Source organism: Carlito syrichta, unplaced genomic scaffold, assembly GCF_000164805.1.
Source record: "Carlito syrichta isolate Samal-C Ts95f unplaced genomic scaffold, Tarsius_syrichta-2.0.1 Scaffold301942, whole genome shotgun sequence".
Classification (NCBI taxonomy): Eukaryota; Metazoa; Chordata; class Mammalia; order Primates; family Tarsiidae; genus Carlito; species Carlito syrichta.
The window spans coordinates 74,051-93,402 of NW_007246038.1; the positions used below are offsets into that span (position 1 = coordinate 74,051).

At 40.0% G+C, this 19,352-nt stretch overlaps 1 protein-coding gene across 2 annotated transcripts in view; it reads left to right on the forward strand.

The window, feature by feature from the left end:
• SH3KBP1 (SH3 domain containing kinase binding protein 1) overlaps positions 1-19,352 on the forward strand; it is a 188,282-nt gene that overhangs the window by 54,718 nt on the left and 114,212 nt on the right. For both annotated transcript variants that reach the window (XM_021711223.1, XM_021711224.1), the window contains one exon: positions 6,026-6,101. In XM_021711223.1, the coding sequence (XP_021566898.1) occupies positions 6,026-6,101 (76 nt within the window). The remainder of the gene's footprint in view (positions 1-6,025; positions 6,102-19,352) is intronic.

The window sequence follows — 19,352 nt, forward strand, 5'->3', positions numbered from 1 at the left end:
TCACCTCAGCCTCCCAAAGGCGCGGGATTACAGGCTGAGCCACCGAGCCCGGCTGCTGCATTTTATTGTTAGACTTTTGAGTTGTATTTTGCTCTGGCATATCTTCTACTGATATCAAGTAACTTAAGCTGGATCTACCAAATGTGGGCAAGTTGACAGTTGCTAATGTAAATTTCCTAGCAAGCAGAAAGCCTTTCAGGGGAAGTGCACAAGGCTCTCCGTTGTAAGGATACTTCTTTGTGCTAGTGCTTTTCTGGCTCTGACATGAGCTGGCTCCTGGGGCTTCTGCTCTGTTCCTACCATTCCCCACTGAGAGCCAAGAAGACTTTTCATAATGCTACCAGTCATAGGTGTTCATGAAGGGAGCATGTAAAAATAAACATAAAAAATTTACAGTGAGTTTTAATAGCAGTTTGGGGATCTGAGTTATGGTTGTAAGTGAAGACTGAAAAAGTTATAGATAGGGTTGCACATAAGGGGTACCCAAAAACCCTGGAATTTATTTATTAAAAATTGTGTATTTATTCTGACATGTTTAAACTTCAGTCACCTTCAAAGTACTCTCTGTTTGATGTAATACTCCCATTGCGATGCTTTTTGCACTGCTCAAAACAGTTTTTGAACTTACCAGTTTTGATGCCTTTTAGTGCTTCTGCAGTTTTTTGTTTCATCTCTTCCACGTCAGCAAAACATTTCCTTTTGAGGAATTTTTTCATCCAGAGAAACAAACAAACAAAAAATCGCTCAAGATGAGATCAGGTGAAGAGGGAGAGTGGGACACAGGGGTCATGCTGTTTTTTATCAAAAACTGCTGAACACTAAGCACGGTGTGGATAGGTGCACTCATAAATCACCCATCATGAAATGGGCAAATGTGTTTAAAGAATCTCCCCCCCAAAATTCACTGAAACCAAACACAGCCACTCACAACAACTCTAGCTGGTCCATTGATGTCGATGGGTTCCTAGAACACTTATCTAGCTGGGAAAGTCAGTTCTACAAGGGACCCGCCCTCCAAATAATAATTCCATTTTTGGGGGGAGTCCTCCTTTGTACATATACTGTCTTGCTCCCCCTGTTACTGTGTTCTGTATCATATAGCTCTCTGTATCCTGGGCAGGATTTGGGATAACTGTGTTGAATGGTTGGACCCCTCTCAACACACCATTCTGGAGAGCCAACTCTACAATTGCTATTTCAGTGTTTGTGGTGATGTTCAACTTCTTCCTGCCCTTTTGTCTGCCTTCCTGCTTCACGTTGAGTGGGGATGTAATAAATATGTACTGAACAGAAGGGTAAGGAGTACTGTCAGATACTAGTGTTGTAAAAGGAATACCATCAAAGAGCCATCTCTATCCTGCTTTACCAGCTGTTTGAAAAGTCATCTCTTGCATTTGGCTCTATGTGAGTACTTGAGTCTGTCTATGGGTAGCTTCTCAGACCATCATCCTTTTCTGGAATACCTTCCATAAAGTCTGGCCTTTGGACAGGGGACCTTCACCAGCTGCTAGAATGCAGGGAGTGCTCTCTCTCCCCCCCTTCCCCACTGAACCTGGCTGCCTTTGTGATACAGGAGCTGTGTGTGGTTTTCTTGGAGGGGCGACTTTCAGAGATAGAACTTAAACTTTCTTCTCTTTAACATTGTCCTATAATTAGAACCTTCTTTTTAACACCCAAAGGAGTTTGCATCTGAATTAGAATAAAGTAGGAGGAGTGATCTTATACTCTTGATTTGAACAGGATCTCGGTCACAAGGAGAAAGATACATGAGTCATTTGGGAACTGGCTTCCCCTGGACTCCAATCCAGTGATTGTCTTTCCTGTAAGCATTCGTTTCTTCATTTTGGCACAGGAAAGGAAATGTGCAGTCCTCCACTAACTGAACTCATATGGTGGTTATCTGTCCTGATGCTGTATTACTGGATCTTGTAGAGTTAGGAGTATATATGATACTCCCATCTTACACAAAAATCCCAAAAAGTTTATTTAGTACCTTTGGCAGGAGAGCTAAAGGGAGATAACTTATGTTAAATGTTTAAAGGTATGAATTTTCTGAATTATTTCCTTTTTAAACTTAGATTTTAAAATGGATGTTGGAATGTGGTAAGATAAACAAAAGTTGACACCAGCCTGGTGATTACTGTGCATAGAATTAGGTCCATAGTGATAGTCTGTAGAGCCTTTATCTCCTTAGATCCATTCATCTGTACATTCATTCCCAGACCAGGCAATGGCTTCTGAGTTGGAGGGCAAGCATCCTGGACTGATGTGGATATATGAACTAGGAAGTCTTCAGCCATGTCACAGAAGGGAGGAGGAAATGATGGGCCAAGTTAGGGAGTGAAAACTAAGAGTCTGTTCCATCCAAGGGCATACAGTAAAACGGGCCTCTTTGTGGATCTCTTAGGAGGTGGACAGGCTGTGTCTTGAGCATGTCAACACAGCCCCTGAGTGCATGGCTTGTGCTTTTCTTGGTTAAGCCATCTTCCTTATGGCAACCGGTGGGGTGGGGGGTGGGTGAGAACTTGGTACTCTACAGAGGAAGCCACAAATGGAGATCCTGTATCCTCTTCCACAGCCACTGCAAGCCTAACATCCTTGTTGGCTGCCTGTTATGTGAAGGAGAGATGTACAGATGGTATTCCCTGATTGTTCTGTCCATCTAGTCCTGCATCATAGCTGACCTTTACCCATGACCTATCTGTGTACTGGAGTTAGATATTGCTTTTTTGAGGCATGCCCATTGAAATTTAGGATTCTGTTCATTTTAAGCCCGACGGATCAAAGATGTTTTCAGAGATAGAGGAAGCTGGCATGCTGACAGGAAATAATAACACCCTTTGTCTTTGTTTTTGGATCTAGAAGAAGAGCAAGGGCTAGAGGTTCTTGACTGTGAGTGTTTGGAAAGGTGTTGGGTGTTTGAAGTGGATGGAATGACTGTGGGGCATGACAGACTTTGAGTGGGTAGGAGCAAGAGTTGCTAAATGTCCTTTGGTGTGTGAGACAGTCTGCTACAATGAAGAAACACCTCACTTAACATGCCAGTAAAGGGAAACCCTGTGAAGGAGCAGCTTAGGTTTGGCTCTCTCTCTGAAGGTTAGTACTGTCATGATAATGTCCCTGCTTGGCTGTCCACATAGCCTTCCAGGTTTTATTCAAAACCACCCTTCCTTCCTTTTCTTCCCCACTCCTTTCCTTTCCTCCTTTCTTCTCTCCGTCCTCCCTTCTTCTCACCCACCTTTTCAGTTTTCCTTTGGTGAAGGATCTCACAGCCATTTGTGAGATCCTTCCATTTTTTCCTCAATGATATTATATATCTGCTGTACTGAACTCAAGTTCCACTCTGAACTGAGTTGTTTAGTAGCAATGACAAGTTCTCATGCCAGTGAGAATAGAGTGGAGTGGAGTGGAAGGCATTTGGTGGAAAAGGAGAGAGAGAGAGAGAAGAGAGGAAGAAGAATGAAAAAGATGTTTTATAATTTATCTAGGTATGAGACTAGGCACCTGAGTTTTTCATCCTAGAAAAGGCATTTAATTAATACTAATGGAATCCCTCCTACATCTAGGTCAGTAGTTCTGAAACTTGAGCGGGTATGAGAAACCCAGAGGGTGTGTTCCAACAGAGACTGCTGGGCACCATCCCCAGAGTTTCTGATTGAGAAAGTCTGGGGCGGGCCTTGGGAATTTGCCTTACTAACAAGTTCTCAGGTGCTGCTGGTGCAGGGACCACACTTCTCTAGGTCTAGATCCTAGAGAAGACAGAAACACTGGAACAATATCCATTTCTGGAACACCTGCAGTACCAGGCTGAGAGGGGAGAAACTTGGCATATTCTAGACTTTCAATAATAAATCATAAAGTAGAAGGGAGGATTTAAGGTCCAGCACCTCCAGAAGATGAGTATAATATCAGCTTCACCGTCACTCCTGTTACTGGGATCCACACAGAGGCCAGTATGCTGTATTTTCTGAAATATCGAGGGAAAAAAACAAAACAAAACAGAGTAAGCTTTGTTTTTTTGTGTTTCTTTTTGTGCCAAAGTAAGTGTATTTAACTGGTGGCCTTTCTTAATGTGTTAGCTTGAATGTTCTGGCAAACCAGGACATCAGACATGATGGGCAGTACTTTCTTTTGTTACCAAAGAAGGGGAAATTGTAAGAATGTGCAACCTGTGAAAGTTTCTTTAAAGGAAGGCATCTGGTTTAAAGCCCAAACAATTGCATGTCTCATTTTTTTTTTTCAGGAAAGCAAACAAAGTCAGGAGTGGGAATAATGTTTACTATCGCATTTCCTGATTTCCTTGTTCAATAGTAACTGAAGCACTGGTCATTTTTGTTTTCTTCTTCCTAATCTGTGATGATTCTTCCCAACAGTAGTGATGTTTTATTCCAGTTCCCAAAAGGGAACAACAAAGAGATTGGCAGGGATGCTGTTGGAAGTGTGAACAGGAATGTGAATGAAATTACGCTTTGAGGGCTTCCATTTTTATTGCCCGTACCTGATTTTTCAAGATAATTCTAAGAACAGTTTTTCATCATACTTGACCTCATGCCAGAATAACATCCAGCTTTTTCTTCCCTGATGTTCTCTTGAAATCATAAAATATTATTAGTTTGAGTACTTAGCAGCAGTTGAGGGGTGGCATATTATTTTGGGTTTCATTTTTTATCCAATGTAGAAAGCCCTGCAGCACTAAATAAAAATGTCACCGTGTAAAATGTAAAGGCTTTCTGTCACAAATATTTTTAAAAATTCATGAAGAGCTGAGGATTTGATTTATCTTATCCTCTTTCTGTGATTTATTCATATTTAATGTTAGGTTCAACGTTTGAAGCATGAAGAACTTTTTCAAATTAAAAACTGTGGTAAATCAGTTTTATTTGAAGAAAAATTCCACCATGCCAGCTTTTGAATTATGCAGTTCATTCCTCTTCATGTGTTCAGGGGGCAGAGATGTTTGGTTTTCCCAGTGGCTGAAATTCTCACTGGTGAAGCCCTCCATTGTTGGGAAGGTTGATTTACCCAGCTACTTGGTTGTGACAGCTGTTTCCTTGGTATCAACAGACATTTTCCTCAGGCATTAATCATTATCACAAGTGTGGTAGCAAAGGGGAAGAGTGGGAACAGACCTCACCTTTGGAACCATTGAGTCTGTTAGTTCATTTTTGTCTTTGAGCTGCTGAGTTGCCTGTGTTTTCAGAAACATCTTTAGGCGGAGACAATATCCAGTCTTCTTTGTGGATGGTTCAGAAATAACGAATGATAATAGAATTAACTGCGAATGAAAGAAAGGGAATGACCTCAAACAAACTCATAATCTTTCTTTTTAGAAACTAGTCAATAAAAGCCTAGTGTCTTGGTCATTAGAGTTTGTTAAAGCCCTGGAAGGTTAAAAGACTGGAGAGAAGGGAGCTACTCACAGACTTATTTTTGCCTTTGGGGGCAGGTAGATCCGTCCTAGAGGATGTGAGTGGGTCTCATTCCCTGGGAGTCAGGTGGAGTTCTAGTTGGCTAGATGAAAGCACAGTAAGGTACAGTTGCCTTGGACACCCTGATTTCTACCTGCCCATCCTTCCTGTCCTCTGGGTCCTCCATTCCTTTATCTTTTCCTTTGATTTGTTCTCTCCTACTTCCATTCTTTCACTGTGCAGTTACTTTTGGGCACCTCTGTTGGGCCAGGTACTGTGCCTCCGTAGACTAAGTCAGCTCATCCAATGAGGGGAACTATATCTGTTTTCTCTGCTACAGACAGTCAGGCTTTTAATAAGAGCATCAAGAAAGAAAGAGAATAAGAGGTACTGAGTGCCTGAATGAAAAAAGCTTTTTTTGTTTTTTACCTAGTTTCCCCACGTGTTTGTCACTGATGGTCAGGCCTACTAAACTGGCACCCAATGTACAGAGCAGCACACAAACGTAAGGGCGTGGGTTTATAGTCAGTTTTGAGCATTTTGCCATTTTGATCTTGATCCTATGCTTAATAGAGACAAACACCCTGATAAGTAAAATCATCTGTTTTCTCCCTCAGACTATTGGGAAGAAGTTACCTCCAACTACAGCAACTCCAGATTCATCAAAAACAGAAATGGACAGCAGGACAAAGAGTGAGTTTCCTTCCTTAGTTATCCATTGTATGTTTGAAAGCAGTTAAAGACTTTGCAATAATTGGCGTACTTTTAAAAAATGCTTTCATAATCTTGATAGCTTTTTCAGACACATCAGAAAAAATGCACACAATTATGTTTCATTCAATCTCCATTAGGGTGGGCACAAGTTAGATTCAGAACTCTCCGTTGTTTTTTTTCTTGGTCCCTTTACAGAATATGGTTCTTTCCTGCCCTATGTGTCTCATCCATGTGCAGGGCTAGGGTTTATCCATGCATAACCTTAGCACTTTGCATAGTTTAGGTGGCAGGAAGATTCTAGAGAATGGCAACTTAAGCACTTTAGGGATTCACAGGCCTTCAGGTCAGAGAGGGCTACCTACTCAACCAACCGATGCTACCAACCCTTAACTTCCTGCTGGCATCCTGAACACATCTTCTTGAAAACCTCTAGAGACCTCTGAATATCTGTGGGCAGGAGAGTCAATTTTTTTTCGAAGACTAGGTTACTGGATAAAAGGGGTATGCTGTGTTTTAGAACATTGTTAGTGAATAGAAATATCATGTGAGTCACATATGTAATTCTAAATTTTCTAGTAGCCACATTAAAAAAAGAAAAACAGTTGGACTTAATTTTAATGTATTTTATGTAACTCAGTATATCCAAATACTATCATTTCAGCATGAAATTGATATGAAATTATTAAATAGATACTTTCATTCTTTTCTTCATGTGAAGTCTCCACAATCCCAGGCATATTTCAATTTGGAGGTGCCACATTTTGAGTGCTTAATAGCCACAAGTGCCCGGTACAGATCATATTGGACAGTGTCATTTTAGAGTAATTCTGGTGCCTAAGATGGGCTTTCTGGGCCTAGAAATGAACACAGTTACAAATGCTCAGCTCCCTTAAGCATGTGGGAGAATTCTGGCTTTAGCCCAAGCCTCGTTCAGTCTTATAAGTATCTATTAACTGTATCCTTATACCTGGCTCTCAAGAAGCATTATGGTATGGGGGATGGGTTACTAATAAAGAGTGGTTTTGCAGAGGCTGGGTGGTGTGCTTTGGCCAAGAGTCAGGAATCACATAATCTAAGACCAGCTCTGTTATTTGCTAACCGTGTGACCTTGAGCAAGTAATTTTATTTCTCTGACTTTCCTCTTCGTTGTCTGCATTGTCTGTTAAGTCAGAGAATTGTACTACAGAAAGTCCCTGAGGTTTCTCCTAGCATTTTCATCCTCTGATTCAGTTCTAAAAGCTTTACAACTCAGAGGGGGAAGATTTCTGCATTCAAAGAATTAAGCAGCCACATGGAGAGACAAAAAGAAAATATGAACAATTTGGTGGGACTATGAGAATGTGTCATTGGGTATAGATGTTAAGATGCCTGTAAATGGGTAGCACGTTAGGAAGGGGAATTATCACTGTCAGTGAACTTTGAGGGATGTTTATTAACACATTTTTCATAGACTCCAGGACAAGAATTTCTGCAGTTTAATCTCACCCACACACAGTCTCTCTGGCTTTCACTGTCAAGAGCAAATTCTGAGGTCATTGTTCTCCCACAATTTCCATTTAGTGGCATCTCAGCCCCCTAAAAAGCCCTCTCAATTTGGACCATTTTCCTGCTTCTGGATTTTGATGTTACACCTATGTTTAGGTGGCAAGCCACAGAGTGCTAACCAACTACGTATCAGAAATGACCCTGAGTGTGGGATCTGAGTGGCTTCCTTCCTTCTTCCTTCTGGTCAGACGACATACCTATGACGAAAATTGCCCAGCAATATAGAAGAGAGCAGTTCCTTCTTGCACAGCTGTCTCCTTAGATGCTAAAATACAAGCTCACATCAGGATTAATAGTTGTGATAATTCAAAAAATGTTCATGTGAGTTGGTATTTTCTGAGTGAAAGTAAAACAAAGCTGATCAGGATTTATTTAATCAACTAACATTATCCCCCCCAATAAAAAGTTTTTGTGATATTGAAATTCATCAGAAACTCGTGCTGGAGAACAGATTGGCGTAATTTTTGTAACAAGAGGAAAAGTGTCTAAATATTCATAATGAAGTGCCCTGAGGTTCCTCTAGCTCACCACATCTGGAGTTGTTCTCATTACAATTGATGCAGATTTGTGGTCTCTGTGGGATAGAAAAATAGCCCAAAGAAAGGACTATTAAACATCTTTCTGAACAAATAGTTTGGTCTTACAGATTCAGAAGACCAATTGAACAGGTGGGTAAGGGAAAAAATTATTTATTAAAATTTGTACAAAGACAAATCAGGCTTCTGGTTAAACAATGCCTGCAGATCAAAGGGTGTTTTCCCTGCTGAACCTCACCTCACTTCATAACTAGGCACCTGTACCACCTTTATAATCACTCTATTCATTGACCTGCTTCTTAGGAGTTGTCCTCTATGATGGTGACATGTGGGGCCTTGTTACTGTCATTAGATTGTTGGTCCCTGTAGGTTGAGGCTGTATCTTCTACTTACTATCCCTGCCATACAGCCTAGAAAAGGGCCATAGACTTAGTGGGCACATAATAAGTGGTGGTTGAGCAAATGGAGAATTATAAATGATTCATCAGACTCTAAATTAGATAGAGTCTTTTCAAAGCTATCAGTTATGCATCTCCTTTGCCAAGTGTACATATACATGTATATGTAAACCCCTCACAATGAGACCTTAAACACAATAGTAAGAAACATCTTTCAAAAGTAGGTTCCAAGCACCTGCTTACAGAGTTCTCTGCATGGGAAACAGTTTCATTCACTGTCAGAAAAACAACACATAATGCATCTCTAAAAAAGCATGCTTAGATTTGACTTTAATATGTGTATATGTAAACCCTTCACAATGAGACCTTCAACACATTGGTAGAAACATTCATCAAAAGTATGTCCTAAGCACTTTCTTACAAAGTTTTTTTCTGCTTGGAAAATAGTGCTATTCACTGTATGAAAACATCACATAATGCATCTCTACAGAAGCATGCTTAGAGTTAGCTTTTAAACGTGTATATGGAAACCACACATAATGATACTTTAAACACAATGATAAGAAACAGTCCTCAAAAACATGTTCTAAACACTTGCTTATAGAGTTCTCTGCTAGGGAAACTGTTCCATTTACTGTAAGGAAAGGACACATTTGTTCAGGTAAGACTCTCAAGCTTGTTTTGAGGTTTGGGTGTTTAGCAGCAGTTGCCAGTGTTCCTTAGGGACTTGCCAGACCCTTTATCCTCTCTAGCTACTACTCTACCCCAATCAGCCTAAGACCACCAGGAACAAATCTGTAGTCTGACATGGTCAGGTTAATTGGTTCATTACTATCAGAGAGACCTATGGATGTCACATGAAACACAAGAAAAAAAGAAACAGTTACAGATTTTGAGTGTTGATGAAATATGCCAAACTAAAATCTTTTAAAAGGTTTATTCTGAGCCAAATGTGAGTGATCTGGGCCCATGGCATAGTCCCAAGAGGTCCTGAGAACGTGTGCCCCAAATCGTTGAATTATAGTTTGGCTTTATACATTTTTAGGGTGATAGAAGTTTCAGCCAAAACATAAATCAATATATGTGAGAGTCACATTGGTTGACCCAAGAAGGTGATACATCTCCAAGGTTGGAAGGCTTGCAAGTCATAGGTGGATTCAAAGATTTTCTGATTGACAGTTGGTAGTGAGAGTTGAGCTCTGTCTAAACAATTTTGAGATCAGTAAAGGAAATGATGAGTTGAGGTAAGGGGATGTTGAGGAAACTGAGGTTCTTGACATGTAGGTGGCAGTCCTTAGAAATAACAGGTAGCAAATGTCTGGTTCCTCTGGGAATTTCGGGGAAGGATATTCTATATAGATGCAAATTTCTCCAAGAGATGATTTTACAGGATCATAAAATATTTTTTATTTTCTTATTTATCTGTCATATGATGTTATGCCAGAGTCAGGTTGGGAACCAAGTCACATTATACAGAGTTAATAAAAACCTTTGATGAGGCTTTATGGTTTGTAGGGCATGAGTCCCCAAACCCCTTAGTTAGGAATTGGGGCAAGAGAAAAAGGTCGGAGTTTAGTCCTCATGAGGTGTGGGATTTACTAAAGCTTAAATGAAGCTATGCTTTGATGGGCTCAAAGCAAAGCAGGGCTGTGTGGCAAGGGGTCAACATCAGGTCTGGACTGTGAGGTGAACAGGTCCTGTTTCTTTGGCAGCTACCAAGTGAAGATAGGTGTGCAATGCTGTGTTCAGAAACCCCTTATGTGAAGCACTGCTCTTGTGCAGGGAATTGAGGCTTCTTCTCTGGGTCACAGTGACTTAGTGCCTTCAGGCAAGAGTGGAATGTTTCATTCGTACTGATATACTTTTTAAAATAAAGTTTCTGATAGTGTGTCCTCTAAAATCACTTTTTCAGGGACTTAGAAAGTAGTATCACTCAGAGAAGGGGGTTGTTAAGGACGCTTTCATAACTGCAGCATATGCTTGGGAGAAGCACTGTTTTTTGATCATGATGCAGCCAGCCTTATCTGTGTCTATTACCCCAGCCTGATGAATGGCTGGGCAGATTGTTACGTTATCAGTCCAGTTCATTTTTTACTTTCTCACCACATGTTTAAATAGGAGAAAAGAGGGTCAACTCTCTCATGGGTTTTCTCAGCCTTGTAATATACTCCTGGAAACACTTTGATCCTGCTTTCCCAAAGCTGTGCGTTTTTGCTCATGCATCCTCCCATTTGGGTACTTCCAGTCTGAAACATGTCTTCCAGCCACCCCTTCCTTGTCTCCCACACCTGACATGTACTAAACCTTCATGCTTGATGTCCCAGAGGTCCTTCTTCCTAGGAAACACCATTCATTAACCCAACACAGACTTTAGTGTCTGGGTTCAGAATGTGGGGGCCTTCCTGTAAGGATGCCCAGCCTACCCATGTTGCTTAAGATCTAGTTCTCTTGGACAGAAGGGTAGATTTCCTTTTTTCTGAAAGACTCTGAGGAGCTTCTTCTCATCTGAGCAGAAGAAAGTACCACTGAGAGGAGCAGTGATCTGGCCTCTGTAGTAGAGAACAGAAGGGCTTTCCTTGTCAGATTTTCATTTCTTCTTTTTATTTTTTTTTAATATATATATTTTTTGAGTCAGAGTCTCACTCCATCGCCCAGGCTGGAGTGCTGTGGCACACTCACAGCCACCCCAACTTCAACTTGCTAGGCTCAGGCAATCCTTCCACCTCAGCCTTTCAAGTAGCCAGAACTACAGGGGCGCCCTACCATGCCTGGCTAATTTTATGATATATTGTAGAGACAAAGTCTCACTGAGTTGTCATTTCTTCTTTTTAAAAAATTATTTCTCTTTTTAAAAGAGAGAGTAAGCTGTGTCATAATTAATACATATGAAATCATTTTATTTTTTTCTATTTTTAAAATTATTATAAAGATGTGGGATACAATTTAGGGTTAGGTATACAAACGTTGATTATGCAGGTACCCTTGTTGATGCGGTATGACCCTCCCTCCCTTAGCAGTTTCCCTCTACTGCCATTCTAACTCCTCCTCCCCTGACAGTTTCCCACCACTGCCAATCCCTTTTCTATAGTATTTTAGTTGTTCAAGGTCCACTTATGAGTGAGAACATATAGCACTCTGTTCTTTGTTTCTGTGATAGATCACTGAGTATGATCAACTCCAAATCTATCCAAGTTATTGCAAAGTCCATATGTTTGTCCTTCTTTATGGCTGCACAATATTCCATTGTGTATATGTACCTCATTTTTTTATCCAGTCCAGCTTTGATGAGCAACATGGTTGGTTCCACGTTTTTGCTATTGTGAATAGAGCTGCAACAAAAATACGTGTGCAGGTATCCTTTTCATAGAATGATTTGAGTTCTTCCAGGTATAACCCAGGAAATTGACTCTGTCATACGAAAACTACCTACAAAAAAAACAAAAAAACAAAAAAACATATGAAATCATTTAAAAGTGAAATTCCCAGCAATGTCCAAGACCAAGGATGGTTGTTTGGGATGCTTTAGGGTTGTAGTCTCAGCTTCTTTGTAAAGGAAGGCATTGGATTGGCGTTGATAGACATGGTGATGGACACATTGTGTTTCCCCCTTTCTGATTGTAAATGTAGGCCAGGTATTCTTCACCTTGGCAGTATTGACATTTGGGTTGGATTATTCTCTGTTGTGGGGGCTGTCCTGTGCGCATTGTAGGATGTTTAGCAGCATCCTGACCTACCCACTAGATACCAGTAACATACACACCCCCACATACAATTTTGTGACAAGTAACTTTGTGACAAGCAAAACTGTCTCTAGGTATTACTAATGTCTCCTGGGAAACCCTAGTTTCGAACTGCTGGTGTAGCCTGTAGTAAGCCCCACAAGGGCACTGCTGCATCCCTGCTATCTGGAGTGCAGTGGGCACTAATCATTTATTGAATAGATGACAAGCCTAGTATGTATTTTACCACTGGCCCCAGATCCTCAGAATCTGACCCAGAACTGGGGTTTTCATCTAAATCTAGCCCACAGCACATCTATCCTCAGTGCCACCACCACACTGTGGTCCCCATAGATGTTTTGCTCCCTCCTAGCATTAAACCTTTGCTAATATTCATTGGTAGACCAGTGGTTTCTGCAGTGTAGCCTCAGATATAGCAGCAGCAGCATCACCTGGGAACTTGATAGAAATGCAAGTCCCTAGCACTACAGAATCAGAGGCCCCAGGGGTGGGCTCAGTGGTCTGTTTTTATAAACCCTCCACCTGATGCTGCCGCCCACTCAAGCCTGAGCACCACTGACCAAGACTAAGGTTTTTCAGGCTTCCCTGATGATGAAAATCACCAGGGTGCTTGTTTTGTAGATGGATTCCTGGTCCCACCTCAAACCTGAAGATTCAGATTCCCAAGGAAGGGATCTGAGAAGATAATAGAATGAACAGGTACCCCACAAGATTCTTATCAGGGATAATTGGGAAACACACCTCTCTTACTCCTCTCTGGCCAGTGTCCTGGAATATTGTATAAAACCTACTGCCATTTTCCTCCTCTGTGACAGGATCCTGGGTCTCTTTTTCCCCCATTTCTGATACTCTGATGCTTTAAGCTAGGTGCATCACTCTCATCCTCTCTTCACTGTTGCCTTATCGAGAACTGTATGTATGCATGCCTCATTTTCTCTACTTGATTATAAGCTCCTTGAGAAATAGATAGTAGTCTTATTTATCTTAATCTCTCTTTCTCAAAACATCACAGAAGTCCGCACCCTTATTTGCAATTCCACAATACAAAAAGCTCTGAAAATGGAAATATTTTATTACTCATTAGGTGATAAAACTTGTTGTAGACTGACATGTGTCTGTTCATATTCTATTTATTCTACTTGGAGTGACCAGTGATCCGTTTGCTGCAGAATTTTAATGGTTGAATGCAGCCCCAGACTCCAGCTGGGGATGTTACAGAGTATATACAGTATATTTCCTTTCTAAAATCTGAAAAATTCTGTCCCTGGGGGTTTGAATAAGGGATTGCCAGCCAGTAGTGATAATATTTGTCAGTTGAATGAGAGAATTTCTGATTATGATGTTGGGAAAGTAGACATCACAGAGCTTGATATTTTTGTTGTAGCATCTCAAAGGAAAAGAAAACTCCAGTTCTAGGCCTGACCTAGTACTTTCCATCACTGCTGAAAGCTTTGGAAGCTCCTACCAGACTCAGCCTGCAACACATGGGATTTTGATCTTCATATCCTAAAACTGAGCCCAGAGAGTTGTCCTGGATTTAATGTTATTTTTGTGTGTGTATGCATTCAGCTTTCTGATATGTTTCTTCTGTTTGTTTTGCTTTTATTTTTGTTTAAGCTGAAGGGTTTTTTGCTTGCTTATTTTAAGTTGGTTTGTTTTTTATTGAATAGATTATAAAACCAGCTGAAGGGAATCATGTGATGTGACATGTGAGTTCAATTCCCTTAACAGTCTGTTTTTAATATTATGTAAATTTCTAAAAGTTTAGAGATTAAAATAATTTGGGGTGTGAGTCATGACTGAACTTCTTAGAGTAACTTTCATAGAGTAACTTTCTTAAAATTTGAAAGCCAATAATTAGCACAGGGACTCTTGATCTGGGAGCTAAGTAACAACTTCAAGGTTCTGATATTGTATACATTTTCTCTGCATGTTTGAATGTCTGTGTGTGGTTTGTTGTGTTTTGCTTTGTTTTCTTGGAAAGAGAAAATCATTCTCTTTATCAGATTCTTCAAGAACTCTAAGACAAAAAAGCTTAGGAACTGAGTTAGGATTTCAGTTGTATGCTAATTCAGTTGTATTTTAAAATTTTTCTAGAGAAAAAAATACAGGCAAAATCATCTGAATTGCTGGATAAATTGTACCTTTATTTCTTTCTGTGTGTATTCATTCCTATTTGATCTCTGACTAATTAAACCCATCTAATTGATGGATAGATGGGAAATGCATGCCTACAAAAATTAATTTCATTCCTTTTCTCTCCATCTCTGTCCAGTACTCATTTAAAATTTATAATCTTCCCTTGTCCAAAAGGATTTGTAATTATACTCTTCTTTTAAGGCATATCAAATGCCTCCTCTATTGTGAACTCTCCCCTGCGTGTAAGCTTGCCTTTCTCTAAAACAACACAACAGTATTCTGCCAGTGAGTTTATGCATATGCATGTGCTTATCTCTTTTTATTGCCATTCCCCTCCCATTGCCTTTCTCTGGGCATTAGATTGTCACTTCCATGTGAGGACAGGAGGGGGTGGTTGGACTTACTTGTGTATCACAGGCCCAAGAACTAGCAATATCTTTTTCAGAGTGGTGGTTCAATAAATATTTGAGTTGAAGCCAGGAACATCTTTGTTCTATATACTATAAAATTAAAATCACAATCACAGAGTTAATGGTTTTTTGCATATACATTTATTTTTCAGTGTCTTAAAACCATTGATCATCCAAACCAACATAATGTTTTTATTTTCTAATACTGCTAAATTAAGACTCAAATGCCTCATAAGTAAAAATAAATTCTTTAAAAATATATATATCATAATAAATTAAAGTGCGTGAGTCAATGGTTGTCATGTTTGGTCAGAAGTTCTGGGTGATAGGGCCTGTGATTAGAGTCATGAGAAGTCAGAGCTGGAAGGAACTTAAGTCTAGCCCAGTGTGGAGTCCTGAGAGTTTCACTGACATGTTTTGGGGGACTTGAGTGGGAGATCAGACAGCCCTACTCTCTGACCACGCAACTCTATATTTAGTTGTTTTATATTTGAGTTCTGGAATAAATTTAAGCTTTTCTTTTCTTTTTTTTGTTAACTGCCTCATTTAATCTCCCTCTAACTTCCCCCAAACCCCAGCAAGGTAGGTTTGACCATACCAGTTTCACATTTTTAGAAACAGAGGCTCGGGAAGGTGGGGGCACTTGATCCAGGTGGCATAACTAATGTGTGAAGGAGCCAGGATTCACTTCAACTCTGTCCACCTCCAGACTGTCAGTGTGTTGCACTGCATCCCAAGGTCTGTCTTATCTCTGTTTCTGAAATGCCTCCTTGTCCCTAGAGGTTTGGACAGCGTCTAATGGGCACTAATGTTCTTGGGCATCTTCAATTGCTGGTGCGATGGCTCCCCCAGGAAAGGAGCTGACTCTTCACCGGCTCCTGTGCCCTTCAATTAGGTAATTAGCAGGTAGCTCCTGGGGAGCAGGGTAAAAAGGCTGTAGCAGAACCTTGAGAGGAAAGGTAGCTACTGTTTTCTGAAGCTGTAATCCTTCAAGGGTCTTGTCTTAGCACATTAAACTAGAAGGAACTAAGAGAGTTTGCATAAATCCAAAGAGACAAAGAGAAGATTAGAGGTTGCCAGGGGATGGTGGGGTGCGACAGGGTGAGAAGTAACTGCTTACAGGGGCCTATGGGCTCTCCTTTTGGGGTGATGAAATTTTTTTTTTAACTTTTAAATTTTTTATTTTAAAGATGTGGAGTACAATTCAGGGTTAGGTATACAAATATTCATTATGCAGGTACCCTTGTTGATGAGGTGTGTCCCCCCTTCCCCAGACAGATTCCCACTACTGCCAATCCTATCTCCCTGCCCACCCACCCCCCTGCAGTTTCCTGCTACTGCCAATCCTTTTCTTATAGTAGTATGATAGTTGTTCAAGGTCCACTTATGACTGAGAACATGTGATACTCAGTTCTTTGTTTCTGTGAAAGATCACTCAGTATAATAGACTCTAATTCCATCCAGGTTGCTATGAAGTTCATGATTTTGTCCTTCTTTATGGCTGCATAATATTCCATTGTGTTTATGTACCCCATTTTAAAAATCCAGTTCTCTTTTGATGGGCAGCACGGTTGTTTCCATGTTCTTGCTACTGTGAACAATGCTGTGATAAACATATGTGTGCAGGTATCTTTTTATAGAGTGATTTGAGTTCTTCCAGGTATATTCCCAGTAGACTGGATTGCGGGGTCATATGGAAGGTTGATATTTAGAACTTTTAGGAATAGCCACACTGTTTTCCACAGTTTGTACTAGTTTACACTTTCACCAATAGTGTAGAAGTATTCCCTTTTCTCCACATCCTCTCTAGCATCTGTTATTTTTTGAGTTATTGATGATGGCCATCCTGACTGGAGATAGGTGGTAGCTCAGTGTAGTTTTAATTTGCATTTCTTTGATGACTAGTGAGGTTGAGCATTTTTTCATGTACCTTTTGGCTGCTCGTATGTCTTCTTTTGAGAACTGTCTATTCGTATCTTTTGCCCACTTTGTAATGGGGCTGTTTGTTTTTTTCTTTTCAGCACATTTGAGTTCCTTGTAGTTCCTAGATGTTAGGCCTTTGTCAGAAATACAGTTGGCAAATATTTTTTCTCAGTCTGTGGGTTGTCTTCCTGTTCTCTTGATGGTTTCTTTGGCTTTGCAGAAACTTGTCAGTTTGATGAGGCCCCACTTGTCTATCTTATCTCTTATGACCTGGGCACTACAGGTTTTGATCAGGAATTGGTTGCCAGTACCAATTTCCATAAGAGTGTCTCCTGTATTTTCTAAGGTTCTTATAGTTTGAGGTTTTACGTTTAGGTCTTTGACCCATTTAGAGTTGATTTTTGTGTATGGGAATAGGTAGGGGTCTTGTTTTAGTCTTCTGCATGTGTCAGTCAATTTTCTCAGCACCATTTACTGAATAGGTTCTCCTCTCCCCAGTGGTTGGTGATGAAGTCTTTGTAGAAGATGAGTTGGTTGAGAAATTGAGGTTTTGCTTCTGGAATCTCAATCTTGATCCATTGGGCTATATGCCTGTTCTTGTACCAATACGAGGCTATTTTGATTATTATAGCTTTATAATAAAGTTTAAAGTCTGGGAGTATGATACCTTCTGCTTTTTTTTTTTTTTTTTCTTCTGAGTATCGTTTCAGCTATTTGTGGTCATTTATGTTTCCATATGAGTTCCTGTATTGTTTCCAGGTCTGAGAAGAATGCTGCTGGTGATTTGATGGGTATTGCATTAAATCTGTAGATTGCCTTAGGTAGAATGGATGTCTTCACAATGCTGATTCTTCCAATCCATGAGCATGAAATATTTTTCCACTTGTTTGTGTCATCTTTGATTTCTTTGAGCAGTGTTTTATAGTTTTCATTGTAAAAGTCTTTCACATCTCTGGTTAGGAAGATGCCAAGGTATTTCTTTTTTTTTTTTTTTGTGGCTATTGTGAATGGGATTGAGCTTTTTATTTGGGTTTCTGTTTGTTTATTATTGGTGTATAGAAATGTGATTGTCTTTTTGCACATTTATTTTATACCCTGAGACTTGCCAAAGTCCTTTATCAGTGCCAGGAGGTTTTTGACAGATTCTCTTGGGGTTTCGAGGTATAGAATCATGTTGTCTGCAAAGAGGGATAACTTGACTTCTTCTTTTCCTATTTGGATACCCCCTATCTCCTCTTGTCTGATTGCTCTAGCTAGGACTTCCAAAACTATGTTGAACAGGAGGGATGAGAGTGGACATCCTTGTCTTGTTCCAGTTTTCAGGGGAAATGGTTCCAATTTCTGTCTGTTTAGCAGTATGCTGGCTATGGGTTTCTCATAGATGGTTCTTACTATTTTCAGATATGTTCCATCTATGCCTAGATGTTCGAGGGTTTTTATCAACAAGGGGTGCTAGATTTTATCAAAAGCTTTTTCCACATCTAATGATATAATCATGTGGTTTTTGTTTTTACATCTGCTGATGTATTTAATTATGTTTATGGTCTTATGAATGTTGAACCAGCCCTGCATCCCAGGAATGAAGCCTACTTGGTCGTAGTGGATGATTTTTGAGATGTGCTTTTGAATCCGGTTTGCTAGGATCTTGTTGAGAATTTCAGCATCTATGTTCATCAGGGATATTGGCTTGTAGTCCTCTTTCTTTGTTGGATCTTTACCTGGTTTGGGTATCAATGTGATGTTAGCTTCATAAAACAATTTGAGGAGAGATCCATCGTTCTCAATTGCCTGAAATACTTTCAATAGGATTGGTATTAGTTCCTCCTTGTATATTTTGTTGAATTCTGCTGGAAAGCCATTTGGTCCAGGGCTTTTTTTGGTAGGTTGTTTTCTTGTGACATAGTCAATTTCCTGGATTGTTATTGGTCTATTTAGGGTCTCGATTTCTTCTTCAACCTGGGGAGGTTGTGTGATGTCAGAAAGTCCTCCATTTCCTTTAGGTTTTCAAGTTTGTTTCCATACAAGTGTACATAGTAGTCTCTAATAATCTTTTGTATTTCTTCAGAGTCAGTTGTGACTTTATATTTTGTGTTTCTGATTGTGTTTATTTGAGTTTTTTCTCTCTTTTTCTTGGTCAGTCTAGCTAGGGGACCATTGATCTTGTTTATCCTTTCAAAGAACCAGCTTTCTGTTTCATTAATTTTTTTTGTATTCTCTTTTTGTCTTCTCTGTCCCAGATTTGGGCTTTTTTTTGGTGGTCTGAATTCTTCTGCTGAAGTTAGGGTTTTGGTGGTCTTGCTTTTCCAGCTTCCTTAGGTGACTTGTAAGGCTGTTAACTTGTGATCTTTCCATTTTCTGTGCGTGTTTTTGTAGCGATATGAATTCCCCTCTTAGTACTGATTTCATGGCATCCCAGGGGTTTTGGTAAGATGTTTCTTCATTTTCATTTGTTTCCAGGTATCTTTTAATCTCTGTTTTGATTTCCATGTTGACCCAGGAGTTGCTTAGCATCATACTATTTAGTGTCCATGTCTTTGTG